This window comes from Oncorhynchus kisutch, linkage group LG10 (assembly GCF_002021735.2).
Source record: "Oncorhynchus kisutch isolate 150728-3 linkage group LG10, Okis_V2, whole genome shotgun sequence".
Taxonomy (NCBI): Eukaryota; Metazoa; Chordata; class Actinopteri; order Salmoniformes; family Salmonidae; genus Oncorhynchus; species Oncorhynchus kisutch.
Window position 1 is genome coordinate 6,834,289 of NC_034183.2, and position 20,960 is coordinate 6,855,248.

The 20,960-nt window shown below is 44.0% G+C and overlaps 1 protein-coding gene across 1 annotated transcript in view; it reads left to right on the forward strand.

The window, feature by feature from the left end:
• Positions 1 to 20,960, forward strand: part of LOC109884312 (anoctamin-3) — a 163,760-nt gene that overhangs the window by 59,501 nt on the left and 83,299 nt on the right. Inside the window, exons 4-8 of the mRNA XM_031832836.1 lie at positions 6,831 to 6,949; positions 7,826 to 7,981; positions 11,865 to 11,965; positions 12,207 to 12,251; positions 15,878 to 16,012. Coding sequence (XP_031688696.1) covers positions 6,831 to 6,949; positions 7,826 to 7,981; positions 11,865 to 11,965; positions 12,207 to 12,251; positions 15,878 to 16,012 — 556 coding nt within the window. The remainder of the gene's footprint in view (positions 1 to 6,830; positions 6,950 to 7,825; positions 7,982 to 11,864; positions 11,966 to 12,206; positions 12,252 to 15,877; positions 16,013 to 20,960) is intronic.

Here is a 20,960-nt window from a genome sequence, read left to right on the forward strand (position 1 = left end):
AGTGGTTAGAGTGTAGAGGTGGCAGGGTAGCCTAGTGGTTAGAGTGTAGAGGTCGCAGGTAGCCTAGTGGTTAGAGCGTTGTACTAGTAACCGGAAGGTTGCAAGTTCAAATCCCCGAGCTGACATGGTACAAATCTGTCGTTCTGCCCCTGAACAGGCAGTTAACCCACTGTTCCTAGTTGAAAATAAGAATTTGTTCTTAACTGACTTGCCTAGTTAAATAAAGGTAATGCCCAAAGACCATGATTTTGTAATGAAATGTTCGCCGAGCAGTGTGCAGATACTGTTGGCCAGGAACCAACGAAATTAAAACATTTCAGTGAATAATAGTAATTTCAAAATAATAATGAATAATAAGAATCAGGATGTTGTGTACAATGAATGATGTATATAAACCCTGCTTTGCTGATGTTATGTATTGGCCATTGAGAGGCTTTGAAGCCAACGGTCGGCCATATTGGCTCTCCCCAGTAGAAGCAGTGCTCCATAGGAATGAATGGAATTCTACAGTATTTCAATGAAGTGTTTCAAGGACAAAATTACATGTATATAAGAATTGTTGTTGTTGTAGTGCGGACAGTAACATTAGTACTCTCTGAAAAGAATACTTTAAAGATTATTTTTATGTTTAGCTCACGTAATCTAATTTAAAAGTATGCATTAAAGTGTCTGTAATAAACGTGTCAAGAAATAATGTAGACTAAACATTAATAAATGTATTTATATATAGCTTCCAAACATGTTTTACAAATGAGGAGTACTAAAGATGGCTGTGGGGTGGCTTCAGTACAGCGCCCCCTGTCTGTCATCCAGGGTTTATACACATCGTTGTGTCCAATGGGGTAAATGCAGATGGGACCCAATCCCATGCTTCTGTCTCTCTATTTGTAGCCACTATGCTGCATCAGTTGGGTAATAAAGCCTATTGCTAATAGCACATCTGATGATAATATTTATATATATTTATATATATTTCATTTCTGGAGGTGGAAATTGTATTTTAGATGATGTCGGCATCATACATAAAAAATATATTTAAAAAAATGTTTTGGAGTAGAATGTCCATTTTAAAAAGTCTCCAGAACTGAGCTTCTCAGTCCTTCTACATAACAATGATCCCTAAGCTGAGCTTCTCAGTCCTTCTACACAACAATGATCCCAGAACTGAGCTTCTCAGTCCTTCTACATAACAATGATCCCTGAACTGAGCTTCTCAGTCCTTCTACATAACAATGATCCCTAAGCTGAGCTTCTCAGTCCTTCTACACAACAATGATCCCAGAACTGAGCTTCTCAGTCCTTCTACATAACAATGATCCCAGAACTGAGCTTCTCAGTCCTTCTACATAACAATGATCCCTAAGCTGAGCTTCTCAGTCCTTCTACATAACAATGATCCCTAAGCTGAGCTTCTCAGTCCTTCTACATAACAATGATCCCTAAGCTGAGCTTCTCAGTCCTTCTACATAACAATGATCCCTAAGCTGAGCTTCTCAGTCCTTCTACATAACAATGATCCCTAAGATGAGCCTCTCAGTCCTTCTACATAACAATGATCCCTAAGCTGAGCTTCTCAGTCCTTCTACATAACAATGATCCCAGAACTGAGCTTCTCAGTCCTTCTACATAACAATGATCCCTAAGCTGAGCTTCTCAGTCCTTCTACATAACAATGATCCCTAAGCTGAGCTTCTCAGTACTTCTACATAACAATGATCCCTAAGCTGAGCTTCTCAGTCCTTCTACATAACAATGATCCCTAAGATGAGCTTCTCAGTCCTTCTACATAACAATGATCCCAGAACTGAGCTTCTCAGTCCTTCTACATAACAATGATCCCAGAACTGAGCTTCTCAGTCCTTCTACATAACAATGATCCCTAAGCTGAGCTTCTCAGTCCTTCTACATAACAATGATCCCTAAGCTGAGCTTCTCAGTCCTTCTACATAACAATGATCCCTAAGATGAGCCTCTCAGTCCTTCTACATAACAATGATCCCTAAGCTGAGCTTCTCAGTCCTTCTACATAACAATGATCCCTAAGCTGAGCTTCTCAGTCCTTCTACACAACAATGATCCCAGAACTGAGCTTCTCAGTCCTTCTACATAACAATGATCCCAGAACTGAGCTTCTCAGTCCTTCTACATAACAATGATCCCTAAGCTGAGCTTCTCAGTCCTTCTACATAACAATGATCCCTAAGCTGAGCTTCTCAGTCCTTCTACATAACAATGATCCCTAAGCTGAGCTTCTCAGTCCTTCTACATAACAATGATCCCTAAGATGAGCTTCTCAGTCCTTCTACATAACAATGATCCCAGAACTGAGCTTCTCAGTCCTTCTACATAACAATGATCCCAGAACTGAGCTTCTCAGTCCTTCTACATAACAATGATCCCTAAGCTGAGCTTCTCAGTCCTTCTACATAACAATGATCCCTAAGCTGAGCTTCTCAGTCCTTCTACATAACAATGATCCCTAAGATGAGCCTCTCAGTCCTTCTACATAACAATGATCCCTAAGCTGAGCTTCTCAGTCCTTCTACATAACAATGATCCCTAAGCTGAGCTTCTCAGTCCTTCTACATAACAATGATCCCTAAGCTGAGCTTCTCAGTCCTTCTACATAACAATGATCCCTAAGCTGAGCTTCTCAGTACTTCTACATAACAATGATCCCTAAGCTGAGCTTCTCAGTCCTTCTACATAACAATGATCCCTAAGATGAGCTTCTCAGTCCTTCTACATAACAATGATCCCTAAGATGAGCCTCTCAGTCCTTCTACATAACAATGATCCCTAAGCTGAGCTTCTCAGTCCTTCTACATAACAATGATCCCTAAGCTGAGCTTCTCAGTCCTTCTACATAACAATGATCCCTAAGCTGAGCTTCTCAGTACTTCTACATAACAATGATCCCTAAGCTGAGCTTCTCAGTCCTTCTACATAACAATGATCCCTAAGCTGAGCTTCTCAGTCCTTCTACATAACAATGATCCCTAAGATGAGCTTCTCAGTCCTTCTACATAACAATGATCCCTAAGCTGAGCTTCTCAGTCCTTCTACATAACAATGATTCCTAAGCTGAACTTCTCAGTCCTTCTACATAACAATGATCCCTAAGCTGAGCTTCTCAGTCCTTCTACATAACAATGATCCCTAAGCTGAGCTTCTCAGTACTTCTACATAACAATGATCCCTAAGCTGAGCTTCTCAGTCCTTCTACATAACAATGATCCCTAAGCTGAGCTTCTCATTCCTTCTACATAACAATGATCCCTAAGATGAGCTTCTCAGTCCTTCTACATAACAATGATCCCTAAGCTGAGCTTCTCAGTCCTTCTACATAACAATGATCCCTAAGCTGAGCTTCTCAGTACTTCTACATAACAATGATCCCTAAGCTGAGCTTCTCAGTCCGTCTACATAACAATGATCCCTAAGCTGAACTTCTCAGTCCTTCTACATAACAATGATCCCTAAGCTGAGCTTCTCAGTCCTTCTACATAACAATGATCCCTAAGCATGGTGACTGGAATTGGTTGAACCCGTAGTTTAAAACATGTACAAAATGGATCCTCTTTCCCTAAAAGCATGATGGTCATTTTGATGCCCCCCCCCCCCACCCACCCGCAGACAATCGACCTGAGATCGACTTCACTTTCAGTCATGGGATGTTTTGTTGTTGTTACTTGAACCCCTGACCCCTGTGATGACATGTTATAAGGGTTTTATTCATTGTTGATCAGACCCCTGTGATGACATGTTATAGGGGTTTTATTCATTGTTGATCAGACCCCTGTGATGACATGTTATAGGGGTTTTATTCATTGTTGATCAGACCCCTGTGATGACATGTTATAGGGGTTTTATTCATTGTTGATCAGACCCCTGTGATGACATGTTATAGGGGTTTTATTCATTGTTGATCAGACCCCTGTGATGACATGTTATAGGGGTTTTATTCATTGTTGATCAGACCCCTGTGATGACATGTTATAGGGGTTTTATTCATTGTTGATCAGACCCCTGTGATGACATGTTATAGGGGTTTTATTCATTGTTGATCAGACCCCTGTGATGACATGTTATAGGGGTTTTATTCATTGTTGATCAGACCCCTGTGATGACATGTTATAGGGGTTTTATTCATTGTTGATCAGACCCCTGTGATGACATGTTATAGGGGTTTTATTCATTGTTGATCAGACCCCTGTGATGACATGTTATAGGGGTTTTATTCATTGTTGATCAGACCCCTGTGATGACATGTTATAGGGGTTTTATTCATTGTTGATCAGACCCCTGTGATGACATGTTATAGGGGTTTTATTCATTGTTGATCAGACCCCTGTGATGACATGTTATAAGGGTTTTATTCATTGTTGATCAGACCCCTGTGATGACATGTTATAGGGGTTTTATTCATTGTTGATCAGACCCCTGTGATGACATGTTATAGGGGTTTTATTCATTGTTGATCAGACCCCTGTGATGACATGTTATAGGGGTTTTATTCATTGTTGATCAGACCCCTGTGATGACATGTTATAGGGGTTTTATTCATTGTTGATCAGACCCCTGTGATGACATGTTATAGGGGTTTTATTCATTGTTGATCAGACCCCTGTGATGACATGTTATAGGGGTTTTATTCATTGTTGATCAGACTGTATCTGTCATGTGCCATATTAGAAAATATGAAGTGGATATTCAATTGGCAGATCCAAAGGTAATGCTCAGACATAGAGGTTAATGAACCACCATCCAGAACCATTACAAAATCTGCTTCTAGTTTTTTAAACATAGATTTTCATAGTGGCAGTGACTGCTGACACATAATATGATTTTTATTTTATTTTACCTTTATTTAACTCGGAAAGTCAGTTAAGAACAAATTCTTCTTTTCAATGACGGCCCGAGGAACAGTGGGTTAACTCCCTGTTCAGGGGCAGAATGACAGATTTTGTACCTTGTCAGCTCGGGGATTTGAACTTGCAACCTTTCAGTTACTAGTCCAATGCTCTAACCACTAGGCTACCCTGCCAAATGATTGTGAGACAGCTTCAGGAGGTAGGGAAGTGTTGCTGATGAAGGCTGTCACCGCTGAGGGGACAACTATGCAGCGGTGTGGTGAAAAACACACCCCAATGAGACTCTGTGAAGTAGTTAAATGTCACTACAGTAGGGAGAAGAAATAAAATCATTCACCTCTAATGATGAAATCTGTAGTGGTAGGAGAATTCACTCAAAAGACCATTCACATTCAAATGAGTAGTTTGGCATGACTCAGAAGTCTCAGTGCATCCGAAATGGCACCCTATTACCCTACACAGAGCACTAGTTTGGTCGAAAGTAGTGCACTGTCTAGGTAACAGCCTCTGTCTATTCTGAGCACGATCTGAGCAGATAAAAATACACCCTGGTGTCAGATCCGTTTGTGCCGTCAGATCTGTGACGAAGGCTAGTTAAAAATACGATCGTGACGCAGGACTCGTGGAACTAACGTTCCCCCGTCTCTCGAGGTCACGTTTGGGTCATCGCTAAAGACTGAGAGGATCCTAAAGAGCTGAGCTCTGTCCGAAAATCCCCTTAGTTTGGATTAAAGACAACTGATAAAACATTCCGGACTTCTTTCAGACTCTGGTGATGGCAGAACAAACCGACATGATTTAGCTTTGAACTCCCACTCATCCCTTTTCCCCCGATGCTTCCATAGGGGGGGGGGTCCCAAATGGCTCCCTATTCCCTATGTAGTGCACTACTTTAGACCAGAGCCCTATGGCAGCCTATTCCCTATATAGTGCACTACTTTAGACCAGAGTCCTATGGCAGCCTATTCCCTATGTAGTGCACTACTTTAGACCAGAGCTCTATGGACCCTTTGGTCAACAGTAGTGCACCACTTTTTAGGGAATAGGGAGTCATTTGGGACGCATACCCAGAGTAGAAAGTCTTCACAGAATTAACACGGACCTTTCTCCCACCTCCATACATGACATTGATTGTTATAAAGGGCATTTTAATCAGGTTTACATATCTTTCATTACTCATCTCATATGTACATTTGAAGACTGAAGTTTATATACGCCTTAGCAAAATACATTTAAACTCATTTTTTCACAATTCCTGATATTTAATCCTAGTAAAAAAACTATCCTGTCTTAGGGTCAGTTAGGATGACCACTTTATTTTAAGAATGTGAAATGTCAGAATAATAGTAGAGAGAATGATTTATTTGTTATGTTTACATATCTTGCGTTACTTATCTCATTTGTATATACTGTACTCTATACTACCTACTGCATCTTAGCCTATGTCTCTGACATTGCTCATCCATACATTTATATATTCTTATTTCCATTCCTTTACTTAGATTTGTGTGTATTAGGTATTTGTTAGATATTACTTGTTAAATATTGCTGCACTTTTGGGAACTAGAAGCACAAGCATTTCACTACACTCGCAATAACATCTGCTAACCATGTGTATGTGACAAAACAATTTGATTAGATTTGATTGAAGCCCAAAAAAAATACAGGTAACTACATTACCAGTTGGTTAGAATGCAGCGCTAACAATGCTAAGGTTGTGACTGCAATTCCTGCAGCAATCACATAGCATATGGGGCTAATAGGGTATGCTAACCGGCACAGTCTAGTACTGTGCTGCCTGTCCTGTCCACTTCACCACCTCGTGTACTGTGTTTGTCTGTCTTTGGCAGAAGCTGTGAAGGACCGTTATGTATGGAAGGAATAGCAATGTTCAAGCATTACCTTTATACCTGAAGTAACTGCATGTCCTGACCACTGCTCGTTCGGTCTGTCTAGGTCTGACAGAAGAGGAGGCAGAAGCTAGTACGTACGAGGCAGGAAGGACAGACGAGTCGTTTCTCATTCATAAACCTGCCACCCGAGCTAATTTAGAGGCACGCGTAGATTCGCTTCAGGTACCGTATGCACGTTAGCACACAGACACACAGACACACAGACACACAGACACACACACACACACACACACACACACACACACACACACACACACACACACACACACACACACACACAGACACACACACACACACACACACACACACACACACACACACACACACACACACACACACACACACACACACACACACACACACACAGACACAAAAACACACACACACACACACACACACACACACACACACACACACACACACACACACACACACACACACACACACACACACACACACACACACACACACACACACACACACACACACACACAGACACACACAGACACACACACACACACACACACACACACACACACACACACACACACACACACACACACACACACACACACACACACACACAGACACACACACACACACACACACACACACACACAGACACACACACACACACACACACACACAGACACACACAGACACAAAAACACACACACACACACACACACACACACACACACACACACACACGCCTACACACAGAGACAAACACACAGGGACACACACACACACATACACACCCACACACATGGACACACAGAGACACACAGAGACACACACACACCCACACACATACACACACACACACACACGCATACACACACACACACACACACACACAAAAACAAAAACACACACACAAACACACACACAGAGACACACACCCTCACCCAATAACCAGAATGACATTGCACCAATCTTTTCCAATGTCTCACAGTTACGCAGGTTATGAATGGATTATGAATGCCTTATGTACGTATCCTAATCAGGTTTACTGATAAACACATATTTCCGTAGGGGACCAACCCTGGGCAGCCATCCGGTCTGCTGTTCAGAGATGGGAAGAAGCGTATCGATTACATCCTGGTCTATAAGAAGTCCAGTCCTCTGGTGGAAAAGAGAGTCACCTTTGAGAGGAACCTGAGAGCTGAGGGGCTGATGCTGGAGAAAGAGGTACATGCTCTAATATACCATAGTACACAGGAAATATGTGTCTCGGTCTCTAGTGCGGTCTCCAGATTAGATATCGAGTGTCTCTGTCTCTAGTGCAGTCTCCAGACCAGATATCGAGTGTCTCGGTCTCGGTCTCTAGTGCGGTCTCCAGACCAGATATCGAGTGTCTCGGTCTCTAGTGCGGTCTCCAGATTAGATATCGAGTGTCTCGGTCTCTAGTGCGGTCTCCAGATTAGATATCGAGTGTCTCGGTCTCTAGTTTGGTCTCCAGACCAGATATCGAGTGTCTCGGTCTCTAGTGCGGTCTCCAGATTAGATATCGAGTGTCTCGGTCTCTAGTGCTGTCTCCAGACCAGATATCGAGTGTCACGGTCTCTAGTGCGGTCTCCAGATTAGATATCGAGTGTCTCGGTCTCTAGTGCGGTCTCCAGATTAGATATTGAGTGTCTCGGTCTCTAGTTCGGTCTCCAGACTAGATATCGAGTGTCTCGGTCTCTAGTGCGGTCTCCAGACTAGATATCGAGTGTCTCGGTCTCTAGTGCAGGGTCTTAATAATAATAATCACAGTAGTTGTCGAGGGTGCAACAGGTCAGCACCTCAGGAGTAAATTTTCAGTTGGCTTTTCATAGCCGATCATTCAGAGTATCTCTACCACTCCTGCTGTCTCTAGAGAGTTGAAAACAGCAGGTCTGGGACAGGTAGCACGTCCGGTGAACAGGTCAGGGTTCCATAGCCACAGGCAGAACAGTTGAAACTGGAGCAGCAGCACGGCCAGCTGGACTGGGGACAGCAAGGAGTCATCATGCCAGGTAGTCCTGAGGCATTGTCCTAGGGCTCAGGTCCTCCGAGAGAGAGAAAGAAAGAGAGAAAGAGAGAATTAGAGAGAGCATACTTCAATTCACACAGGACAACGGATAAGACAGGAGAAATACTCCAAATATAACAGACTGACCCTAGCCCCCGACACATAAACTACTGCAGCATAAATACTGGAGGCTGAGACAGGAGGGGTCAGGAGACACTGTGGCCCCCATCCGATGATACCCCCGGACAGGGCCAAACTGTCAGGATATAACCCCACCCACTTTGCCAAAGCACAGCCCCCACACCACTAGAGGGATATCTTCAACCACCAACTTACCATCCTGAGACCAGGCCGAGTATAGCCCACAAAGATCTCCGCCACGGCACAACCCAAGGGGTGGCGCCAACCCAGAAAGGAAGATCACATCAGTGACTCAACCCACTCAAGTGACGCACCCCAAATGTTGTTCTGAAAGATGAATACAGAAATACTGGATATTTTGAACTCTTATTATGGTCTTGAATAGGACTCACATTTTTTGGGTCACGGTCTTGTCCACCTCCCGGTCTCGGTCTTGACTCGGTCCCCACCACCCCCTCTGGTGTCGGTCTTGACTCTGCCCCCTCCCCCCTCTGGTCTCGGTCTTGTCTTGGCCCCCCCTGGTCTTGGTCTTGACTCTGCCCCCTCCCCCCTCTGGTCTCGGTCTTGTCTTGGCCCCCCTCTGGTCTTGGTCTTGACTCTGCCCCCTCCCCCCTCCGGTCTCGGTCTTGTCTTGGCCCCCCTCCGGTCTTGGTCTTGACTCGGCCCCCTCCCCCCTCTGGTGTCGGTCTTGACTCGGCCCCCTCCCCCCTCCGGTCTTGGTCTTGACTCGGCCCCCTCCCCCCTCTGGTGTCGTTCTTGACTCGGCCCCCTCCCCCCTCCGGTCTTGGTCTTGACTCGGCCCCCTACCCCCTCTGGTCTTGGTCTTGACTCGGCCCCCTACCCCCTCTGGTCTTGGTCTTGACTCGGCCCCCTACCCCCTCCGGTCTTGGTCTTGACTCGGCGCCCTACCCCCTCTGGTCTTGGTCTTGACTCGGCCCCCTACCCCCTCTGGTCTTGGTCTTGACTTGGTCTTGACTCGGCCCCCTACCCCCTCTGGTCTTGGTCTTGACTCGGCCCCCTACCCCCTCTGGTCTTGGTCTTTGTCATGCTGGAGGGTCATGTCAGGATGAGCCTGCAGGAAGGGTACCACACGAGGAAGGAGGATGTCTTCCCTGAAACGCACAGAGTTGAGATTGCTTGCAATGACAACAAGCTCAGTCCGATGATGCTGTGACACACCACCCCAGACCATGACGGACCCTCCACCTCCAAATCGATCCCGCTCCAGAGTACAGGCCTCAGTGTAACGCACTTTCCTTCAACGATAAACGTGAATCCGACCATCACCCCTGGTGAGATAAAACCGTGACTCGTCAGCGAAGAGCAGTTTTTGCCAGTCCTGTCTGGTCCAGCAACGGTGGGTTTGTGGCCATAGGCAACGTTGTTGCTGGTGATGTCTGGTGAGGACCTGCCTTACAACAGGCCTACAAGCCCTCAGTCCAGCCTCTCTCAGCCTATTGCGGACAGTCTGAGCACTGATGGTGGGTTTGTGCCCATAGGGAATGTTGTTGCTGGTGATGTCTGGTGTGGACCTGCCTTACAACAGGCCTACAAGCCCTCAGTCCAGCCTCTCTCAGCCTATTGCGGACAGTCTGAGCACTGATGGGGGGGTTTGTGCCCATAGGCAACGTTGTTGCCAGTGATGTCTGGTGTGGACCTGCCTTACAACAGGCCTACATGCCCTCAGTCCAGCCTCTCTCAGCCTATTGTCTGAGCACTGATGGAGGGATTGTGCGTTCCTGGTGTAACTCAGGCAGTTGTTATTGCCATCCTGTACCTGTCCCGCAGGTGTCATGTTCGGATGTACCGATCCTGTGCAGATGTTGTTACACGTGGTCTGCCACTGTGAGGACGATCAGCTATCCGTCTTGTCTCCCTCTAGCGCTGTCTTAGGCGTCTCACAGTACGGACATTGCAATTTATTTCCCTGACCACATCTGCAGTCTTCATGCCTCCTTGTAGCATGCCTAATGCACGTTCACGCAGATGAGTAGGGAGCCTGGGCATCTTTATTTTGGTGTTTTTCAGAGTCAGTAGAAAAGTCTCTTTAGTGTCCTAAGTTTTCATAACTGTGACCTTAATTGCCTACTGTTAGTGCCTTAACGACCGTTCCACAGGTGCATGTTCATTAATTGTTTATGGTTTAATTAATGAACATGGTCCTAAATGATATCATAACCGCCATTGATAAAAAAAAACAATACTGTTGTCCGGGCCTCTGGTAGTCTCTACGGGGGTGCCACAGGGTTCAAATCTCGGGCCGACTCTTTTCTCTGTATACATCAATGATGTCGCTATTGCTGCTGGTGATTCTCTGATCCACCTCTACGCAGACGACGCCGTTCTGTATACATCTGGCTCTTCTTTGGACACTGTGAAATGGGAAACAGTGTTTAAACCCTTTACAATGAAGATCTGTGAAGTTATTTGGGATTTTTTACGAATTATCTTTGAAAGACAGGGTTCTGAAAAAGGGACGTTTCATTTTAGTACATACTCTTTACCATATTCTCCCTTCAGCTCTGTATTAATGACTCTTTGTCTTTGTGTCTGGCAACAGAAACTAGAGTGAAACCCACTTTTTAGACAATGACCTGAATTTGTTTTAAACAGCTTTTATTTATCTAGGGTAGCCTAGTGGTTAGAGAGTTGGATTAGTAACTGAAAGGTTGCAAGTTCAAATCCCTGAGCTGACAAGGTACAAATCTGTCGTTCTGCCCCTGAACAGACAGTTAACCCACTGTTCCTAGGCTGTCATTGAAAATAAGAATTTGTTCTTAACTGGCTTGCCTAGTTATATAAAGGTTAAAACAAATACATGATTAGTGCTTTGGCAATCGTGAGTATTTTCTCAAATATTGTCATCAGATTGTTAGATACTAGTTGTTGTTTTTTTCAGTCACAAGCTAATTTCTAGTTTTTGTGCCCTCTCGAAAGCCGTCTCTGACCAACACCGACATCATGTTTGTGAAGATCCATGTTCCCTGGGACACTCTCTGTAAATACGCTGAGCAGATGAATATCAGGATGCCATTCAGGTAGCACTTCATAAGAATACCTACTTCATAATGCATTATAAACACATTTATAAGGGTTATGAGCTATACATAATGCATTATAATGCACAACATAAGCGTTAATAACTGCTCATCAAACATCTGTAAACAACAGCACATTCAATAAAGCATTAGGACTATTTGTATGGCTTGATCTGTTGGATTGTTCGACCCATCCCACAATATCATTAATAATAATCATTTATTGTTATTTATCTTTCAGAAAAAAAAGTTACTTTACAGATTGGAAGAGCAAAACTATGGGCAGGTAAGTGGATCTTCAGTGTGATCGTAAAGTTCAGCCACAGTCTGCTGCTGAGCTGACTGGCTGAGCACTGCGGAGCACTTCGAATGAAATACACCTTCGGCAGCATTCAGCACAGCTGGAGTGACTCTGTTCTCTCAAGATGAGAGCTCTAGTTGTTATTTTATGATGCAGCCATCATCATCCTTCAGGGAGTTAGATGATCTAGCTGTAAAATACAGCCATCATCATCCTTCAGGGAGTTAGATGATCTAGCTGTTTTATGATGCAGCCATCATCATCCATCAGGGAGTTAGATGATCTAGCTGTAAAATACAGCCATCATCATCCTTCAGGGAGTTAGATTATCTAGCTGTTTTATGATGCAGCCATCATCATCCATCAGGGAGTTAGATTATCTAGCTGTTTTAAGATACAGCCATCATCATCCATCAGGGAGTTAGATTATCTAGCTGTTTTAAGATACAGCCATCATCATCCTTCAGGGAGTTAGATGATCTAGCTGTAAAATACAGCCATCATCGGCCGTCAGGGAGTTAGATGATCTAGCTGCTAGATGTAGCCATCATCATCCTTCAGGGAGTTAGATGATCTAGCTGTTTTAAGATACAGCCATCATCATCCTTCAGGGAGTTAGATGATCTAGCTGTTTTAAGATACAGCCATCATCATCCTTCAGGGAGTTAGATGATCTAGCTGTTTTAAGATACAGCCATCATCGGCCGTCAGGGAGTTAGATGATCTAGCTGCTAGATGTAGCCATCATCGGCTGTCAGGGAGTTAGATGATCTAGCTGCTAGATGTAGCCATCATCGGCTGTCAGGGAGTTAGATGATCTAGCTGCTAGATGTAGCCATCATCGGCCGTCAGGGAGTTATATGATCTAGCTGCTAGATGTAGCCATCATCATCCTTCAGGGAGTTAGATGATCTAGCTGCTAGATGTAGCCATCATCGGCCGTCAGGGAGTTATATGATCTAGCTGCTAGATGTAGCCATCATCATCCTTCAGGGAGTTAGATGATCTAGCTGCTAGATGTAGCCATCATCGGCCGTCAGGGAGTTAGATGATCTAGCTGCTAGATGTAGCCATCATCGGCCGTCAGGGAGTTAGATGATCTAGCTGCTAGATGTAGCCATCATCGGCCGTCAGGGAGTTATATGATCTAGCTGCTAGATGTAGCCATCATCGGCCGTCAGGGAGTTATATGATCTAGCTGCTAGATGTAGCCATCATCGGCCGTCAGGGAGTTAGATGATCTAGCTGCTAGATGTAGCCATCATCGGCCGTCAGGGAGTTAGATGATCTAGCTGCTAGATGTAGCCATCATCGGCCGTCAGGGAGTTAGATGATCTAGCTGCTAGATGTAGCCATCATCGGCTGTCAGGGAGTTATATGATCTAGCTGCTAGATGTAGCCATCATCGGCCGTCAGGGAGTTAGATGATCTAGCTGCTAGATGTAGCCATCATCGGCCGTCAGGGAGTTAGATGATCTAGCTGCTAGATGTAGCCATCATCGGCCGTCAGGGAGTTATATGATCTAGCTGCTAGATGTAGCCATCATCGGCCGTCAGGGAGTTAGATGATCTAGCTGCTAGATGTAGCCATCATCGGCCGTCAGGGAGTTATATGATCTAGCTGCTAGATGTAGCCATCATCATCCTTCAGGGAGTTATATGATCTAGCTGCTAGATGTAGCCATCATCGGCCGTCAGGGAGTTAGATGATCTAGCTGCTAGATGTAGCCATCATCATCCTTCAGGGAGTTAGATGATCTAGCTGCTAGATGTAGCCATCATCGGCCGTCAGGGAGTTATATGATCTAGCTGCTAGATGTAGCCATCATCGGCCGTCAGGGAGTTATATGATCTAGCTGCTAGATGTAGCCATCATCGGCCGTCAGGGAGTTAGATGATCTAGCTGCTAGATGTAGCCATCATCGGCTGTCAGGGAGTTAGATGATCTAGCTGCTAGATGTAGCCATCATCGGCTGTCAGGGAGTTAGATGATCTAGCTGCTAGATGTAGCCATCATCATCCTTCAGGGAGTTAGATGATCTAGCTGCTAGATGTAGCCATCATCGGCCGTCAGGGAGTTAGATGATCTAGCTGCTAGATGTAGCCATCATCGGCCGTCAGGGAGTTATATGATCTAGCTGCTAGATGTAGCCATCATCGGCCGTCAGGGAGTTAGATGATCTAGCTGCTAGATGTAGCCATCATCGGCTGTCAGGGAGTTAGATGATCTAGCTGCTAGATGTAGCCATCATCGGCTGTCAGGGAGTTATATGATCTAGCTGCTAGATGTAGCCATCATCGGCTGTCAGGGAGTTATATGATCTAGCTGCTAGATGTAGCCATCATCGGCCGTCAGGGAGTTAGATGATCTAGCTGCTAGATGTAGCCATCATCGGCCGTCAGGGAGTTATATGATCTAGCTGCTAGATGTAGCCATCATCGGCCGTCAGGGAGTTATATGATCTAGCTGCTAGATGTAGCCATCATCGGCCGTCAGGGAGTTAGATGATCTAGCTGCTAGATGTAGCCATCATCGGCCGTCAGGGAGTTAGATGATCTAGCTGCTAGATGTAGCCATCATCGGCCGTCAGGGAGTTAGATGATCTAGCTGCTAGATGTAGCCATCATCGGCCGTCAGGGAGTTAGATGATCTAGCTGCTAGATGTAGCCATCATCGGCTGTCAGGGAGTTAGATGATCTAGCTGCTAGATGTAGCCATCATCGGCCATCAGGGAGTTAGATGATCTAGCTGCTAGATGTAGCCATCATCGGCCATCAGGGAGTTAGATGATCTAGCTGCTAGATGTAGCCATCATCGGCTGTCAGGGAGTTAGATGATCTAGCTGCTAGATGTAGCCATCATCATCCGTCAGGGAGTTAGATGATCTAGCTGTTTTAAGATACAGCCATCATCATCCATCAGGGAGTTAGATGATCTAGCTGTTTTAAGATACAGCCATCATCGGCCGTCAGGGAGTTAGATGATCTAGCTGCTAGATGTAGCCATCATCGGCCATCAGGGAGTTAGATGATCTAGCTGCTAGATGTAGCCATCATCGGGCGTCAGGGAGTTAGATGATCTAGCTGTTATTTTATGATGTAGCCATTATTGAGCATCAGGGAGTTACTTGCCTATCTCCCCCTCTACTCCTTTACTCTTTAAACAAAGCATGGAAAAGGTTAACTGTCATTTAATCACAGAGGGTGAATGGGTCAAACTGTCATTTAGCTCTACCCCCAGAGGACTTCATTCAGGATTTTATTAATTAGTTCAGGATTAGTTTATCTATTTAAACATGTTCTGTCGTGTGTAAGAATGTGCGATTTAAGCTCTGTTAAGCCCAATAATTAATCATAATGACGCAGTCTCCCGACAGAGATGTTTATGGAGGTTTAGAAAGACCGTTGTACTTATAGGACTATAACATTCTGTTTGTGTAGAAAGTATAAACAGTTAAAGTGTATGTCATTGTGACACTAATGTGAGCCAGTTTACTCTGGTTGAGCCAGGCTAACTACTCATTTTTATCACTGAGCAAACACAACAATCTCTAGGATAATCCTCGTAATTAATTCATCAATACTATATTTTCTGTTGTTTCTCCCTGCAGCCGGTTTCATCTGAGGTGTCGTCAGATAAAGAGTTGGTTACCCAGGAACCCCATGAAGCTGGACAAAGAGGCCTTACCTGACCTAGAGGAGACAGACTGCTATACAGCCCCCTTCAGCAGGGCACGCATGCACCAGTATGTTCTATACCTAAACCCTTACCTGACCTAGAGGAGACAGACTGCTTAACCTAACCCCCTAACCTAACCCCCTAACCTAACCCCCTAACCTAACCCCCTTAACCTAACCCCCTAACCTAACCCCCCTAACCTAACCCCCTTAACCTAACCCCCTTAACTTAACCCCCTAAACCTAACCCCCTAACCTAACACCCTAACCTAAACCCTGATCTAACACCCTAACCTAACACCCTAACCTAACCTCCTAACCTTAACCCTACCTCTAACCTAACACCCTAACCTAACCTCCTAACTTTAACCCTACCTCTAACCTAACACCCTAACCTTAACCCTACCGCTAACCTAACCTAGAGGAGACAGACTGCTACACAGCCCCGTTCAGCAGGGCAAACATGCGACAGTGGGTTAAACACACAAATGCGCATACACGCACGCACACACACACACACACACACACACACACACACACACACACACACACACACACACACACACACACACACACACACACACACACACACACACACACACACACACACACACACACACACACACACACACACACACAGCTCTAACAGCTGTGCCATTTTCTTTTAATCTCATCACTTTCTGCCATTTTCTTTTAATCTCATCACTTTCTGCCAGTTTGCTTTCATCTCCTCATCTCATTCTGCCATTTTGTTTTCATCTCCTCATCTCATTCTGCCATTTTGTTTTCATCTCCTCATCTCATTCTGCCATTTTGTTTTCATCTCCTCATCTCATTCTGCCATTTTGTTTTCATCTCCTCATCTCATTCTGCCATTTTGTTTTCATCTCCTCAGCTCTTTCTGCCAGTTTGTTTTCATCTCCTCATCTCATTCTGCCAGTTTGTTTTCATCTCCTCATCTCATTCTGCCAGTTTGTTTTCATCTCCTCAGCTCTTTCTGCCAGTTTGGTTTCATCTTCTCATCTCATTCTGCCATTTTGTTTTCATCTCCTCAGCTCTTTCTGCCAGTTTGATTTCATCTCTTCATCTCATTCTGCCAGTTTGTTTTCATCTCCTCATCTCATTCTGCCATTTTGTTTTCATCTCCTCATCTCTTTCTGCCAGTTTGTTTTCATCTCCTCATCCCATTCTGCCAGTTTGTTTTCATCTCCTCATCTCATTCTGCCAGTTTGTTTTCATCTCCTCAGCTCTTTCTGCCAGTTTGGTTTCATCTCCTCATCTCATTCTGCCATTTTGTTTTCATCTCCTCAGCTCTTTCTGCCAGTTGGGTTTCATCTCCTCATCTCATTCTGCCAGTTTGTTTTCATCTCCTCATCTCATTCTGCCAGTTTGTTTTCATCTCCTCATCTCATTCTGCCATTTTGTTTTCATCTCCTCAGCTCTTTCTGCCAGTTTGGTTTCATCTCCTCATCTCATTCTGCCAGTTTGTTTTCATCTCCTCATCTCATTCTGCCAGTTTGGTTTCATCTCCTCATCTCATTCTGCCAGTTTGTTTTCATCTCCTCATCTCATTCTGCCAGTTTGTTTTCATCTCCTCATCTCATTCTGCCAGTTTGGTTTCATCTCCTCATCTCATTCTGCCAGTTTGTTTTCATCTCCTCATCTCTTTCTGCCAGTTTGTTTTCATCTCCTCATCTCATTCTGCCATTTTGTTTTCATCTCCTCATCTCATTCTGCCATTTTGTTTTCATCTCCTCATCTCATTCTGCCATTTTGTTTTCATCTCCTCATCTCATTCTGCCATTTTGTTTTCATCTCCTCAGCTCATTCTGCCATTTTGTTTTCATCTCCTCATCTCATTCTGCCATTTTGTTTTCATCTCCTCATCTCATTCTGCCATTTTGTTTTCATCTCCTCATCTCATTCTGCCAGTTTGTTTTCATCTCCTCATCTCATTCTGCCAGTTTGTTTTCATCTCCTCAGCTCTTTCTGCCAGTTTGGTTTCATCTCCTCATCTCATTCTGCCATTTTGTTTTCATCTCCTCAGCTCTTTCTGCCAGTTGGGTTTCATCTCCTCATCTCATTCTGCCAGTTTGTTTTCATCTCCTCATCTCATTCTGCCAGTTTGTTTTCATCTCCTCATCTCATTCTGCCATTTTGTTTTCATCTCCTCAGCTCTTTCTGCCAGTTTGGTTTCATCTCCTCATCTCATTCTGCCAGTTTGTTTTCATCTCCTCATCTCATTCTGCCAGTTTGGTTTCATCTCCTCATCTCATTCTGCCAGTTTGTTTTCATCTCCTCATCTCATTCTGCCAGTTTGGTTTCATCTCCTCATCTCATTCTGCCAGTTTGTTTTCATCTCCTCATCTCTTTCTGCCAGTTTGTTTTCATCTCCTCATCTCATTCTGCCATTTTGTTTTCATCTCCTCATCTCATTCTGCCATTTTGTTTTCATCTCCTCATCTCATTCTGCCATTTTGTTTTCATCTCCTCATCTCATTCTGCCATTTTGTTTTCATCTCCTCAGCTCATTCTGCCATTTTGTTTTCATCTCCTCATCTCATTCTGCCATTTTGTTTTCATCTCCTCATCTCATTCTGCCATTTTGTTTTCATCTCCTCATCTCATTCTGCCATTTTGTTTTCATCTCCTCAGCTCTTTCTGCCAGTTTGTTTTCATCTCCTCATCTCATTCTGCCAGTTTGTTTTCATCTCCTCATCTCATTCTGCCAGTTTGTTTTCATCTCCTCAGCTCTTTCTGCCAGTTTGGTTTCATCTCCTCATCTCATTCTGCCATTTTGTTTTCATCTCCTCAGCTCTTTCTGCCAGTTTGATTTCATCTCTTCATCTCATTCTGCCAGTTTGTTTTCATCTCCTCATCTCTTTCTGCCAGTTTGGTTTCATCTCCTCATCTCATTCTGCCATTTTGTTTTCATCTCCTCAGCTCTTTCTGCCAGTTGGGTTTCATCTCCTCATCTCATTCTGCCAGTTTGTTTTCATCTCCTCAGCTCTTTCTGCCAGTTTGGTTTCATCTCCTCATCTCATTCTGCCATTTTGTTTTCATCTCCTCAGCTCTTTCTGCCAGTTGGGTTTCATCTCCTCATCTCATTCTGCCAGTTTGTTTTCATCTCCTCATCTCATTCTGCCAGTTTGTTTTCATCTCCTCATCTCATTCTGCCATTTTGTTTTCATCTCCTCAGCTCTTTCTGCCAGTTTGGTTTCATCTCCTCATCTCATTCTGCCAGTTTGTTTTCATCTCCTCATCTCATTCTGCCAGTTTGGTTTCATCTCCTCATCTCATTCTGCCAGTTTGTTTTCATCTCCTCATCTCATTCTGCCAGTTTGTTTTCATCTCCTCATCTCATTCTGCCAGTTTGGTTTCATCTCCTCATCTCATTCTGCCAGTTTGTTTTCATCTCCTCATCTCTTTCTGCCAGTTTGTTTTCATCTCCTCATCTCATTCTGCCATTTTGTTTTCATCTCCTCATCTCATTCTGCCATTTTGTTTTCATCTCCTCATCTCATTCTGCCATTTTGTTTTCATCTCCTCATCTCATTCTGCCATTTTGTTTTCATCTCCTCAGCTCATTCTGCCATTTTGTTTTCATCTCCTCATCTCATTCTGCCATTTTGTTTTCATCTCCTCATCTCATTCTGCCATTTTGTTTTCATCTCCTCATCTCATTCTGCCATTTTGTTTTCATCTCCTCATCTCTTTCTGCCAGTTTGTTTTCATCTCCTCATCCCATTCTGCCAGTTTGTTTTCATCTCCTCATCTCATTCTGCCAGTTTGTTTTCATCTCCTCAGCTCTTTCTGCCAGTTTGGTTTCATCTCCTCATCTCATTCTGCCATTTTGTTTTCATCTCCTCAGCTCTTTCTGCCAGTTGGGTTTCATCTCCTCATCTCATTCTGCCAGTTTGTTTTCATCTCCTCATCTCATTCTGCCAGTTTGTTTTCATCTCCTCATCTCATTCTGCCATTTTGTTTTCATCTCCTCAGCTCTTTCTGCCAGTTTGGTTTCATCTCCTCATCTCATTCTGCCAGTTTGTTTTCATCTCCTCATCTCATTCTGCCAGTTTGGTTTCATCTCCTCATCTCATTCTGCCAGTTTGTTTTCATCTCCTCATCTCATTCTGCCAGTTTGTTTTCATCTCCTCATCTCATTCTGCCAGTTTGGTTTCATCTCCTCATCTCATTCTGCCAGTTTGTTTTCATCTCCTCATCTCTTTCTGCCAGTTTGTTTTCATCTCCTCATCTCATTCTGCCATTTTGTTTTCATCTCCTCATCTCATTCTGCCATTTTGTTTTCATCTCCTCATCTCATTCTGCCATTTTGTTTTCATCTCCTCATCTCATTCTGCCATTTTGTTTTCATCTCCTCAGCTCATTCTGCCATTTTGTTTTCATCTCCTCATCTCATTCTGCCATTTTGTTTTCATCTCCTCATCTCATTCTGCCATTTTGTTTTCATCTCCTCATCTCATTCTGCCATTTTGTTTTCATCTCCTCAGCTCTTTCTGCCAGTTTGTTTTCATCTCCTCATCTCATTCTGCCAGTTTGTTTTCATCTCCTCATCTCATTCTGCCAGTTTGTTTTCATCTCCTCAGCTCTTTCTGCCAGTTTGGTTTCATCTCCTCATCTCATTCTGCCATTTTGTTTTCATCTCCTCAGCTCTTTCTGCCAGTTTGATTTCATCTCTTCATCTCATTCTGCCAGTTTGTTTTCATCTCCTCATCTCATTCTGCCATTTTGTTTTCATCTCCTCATCTCTTTCTGCCAGTTTTTTTTCATCTCCTCATCCCATTCTGCCAGTTTGTTTTCATCTCCTCATCTCATTCTGCCAGTTTGTTTTCATCTCCTCAGCTCTTTCTGCCAGTTTGGTTTCATCTCCTCATCTCATTCTGCCATTTTGTTTTCATCTCCTCAGCTCTTTCTGCCAGTTGGGTTTCATCTCCTCATCTCATTCTGCCAGTTTGTTTTCATCTCCTCATCTCATTCTGCCAGTTTGTTTTCATC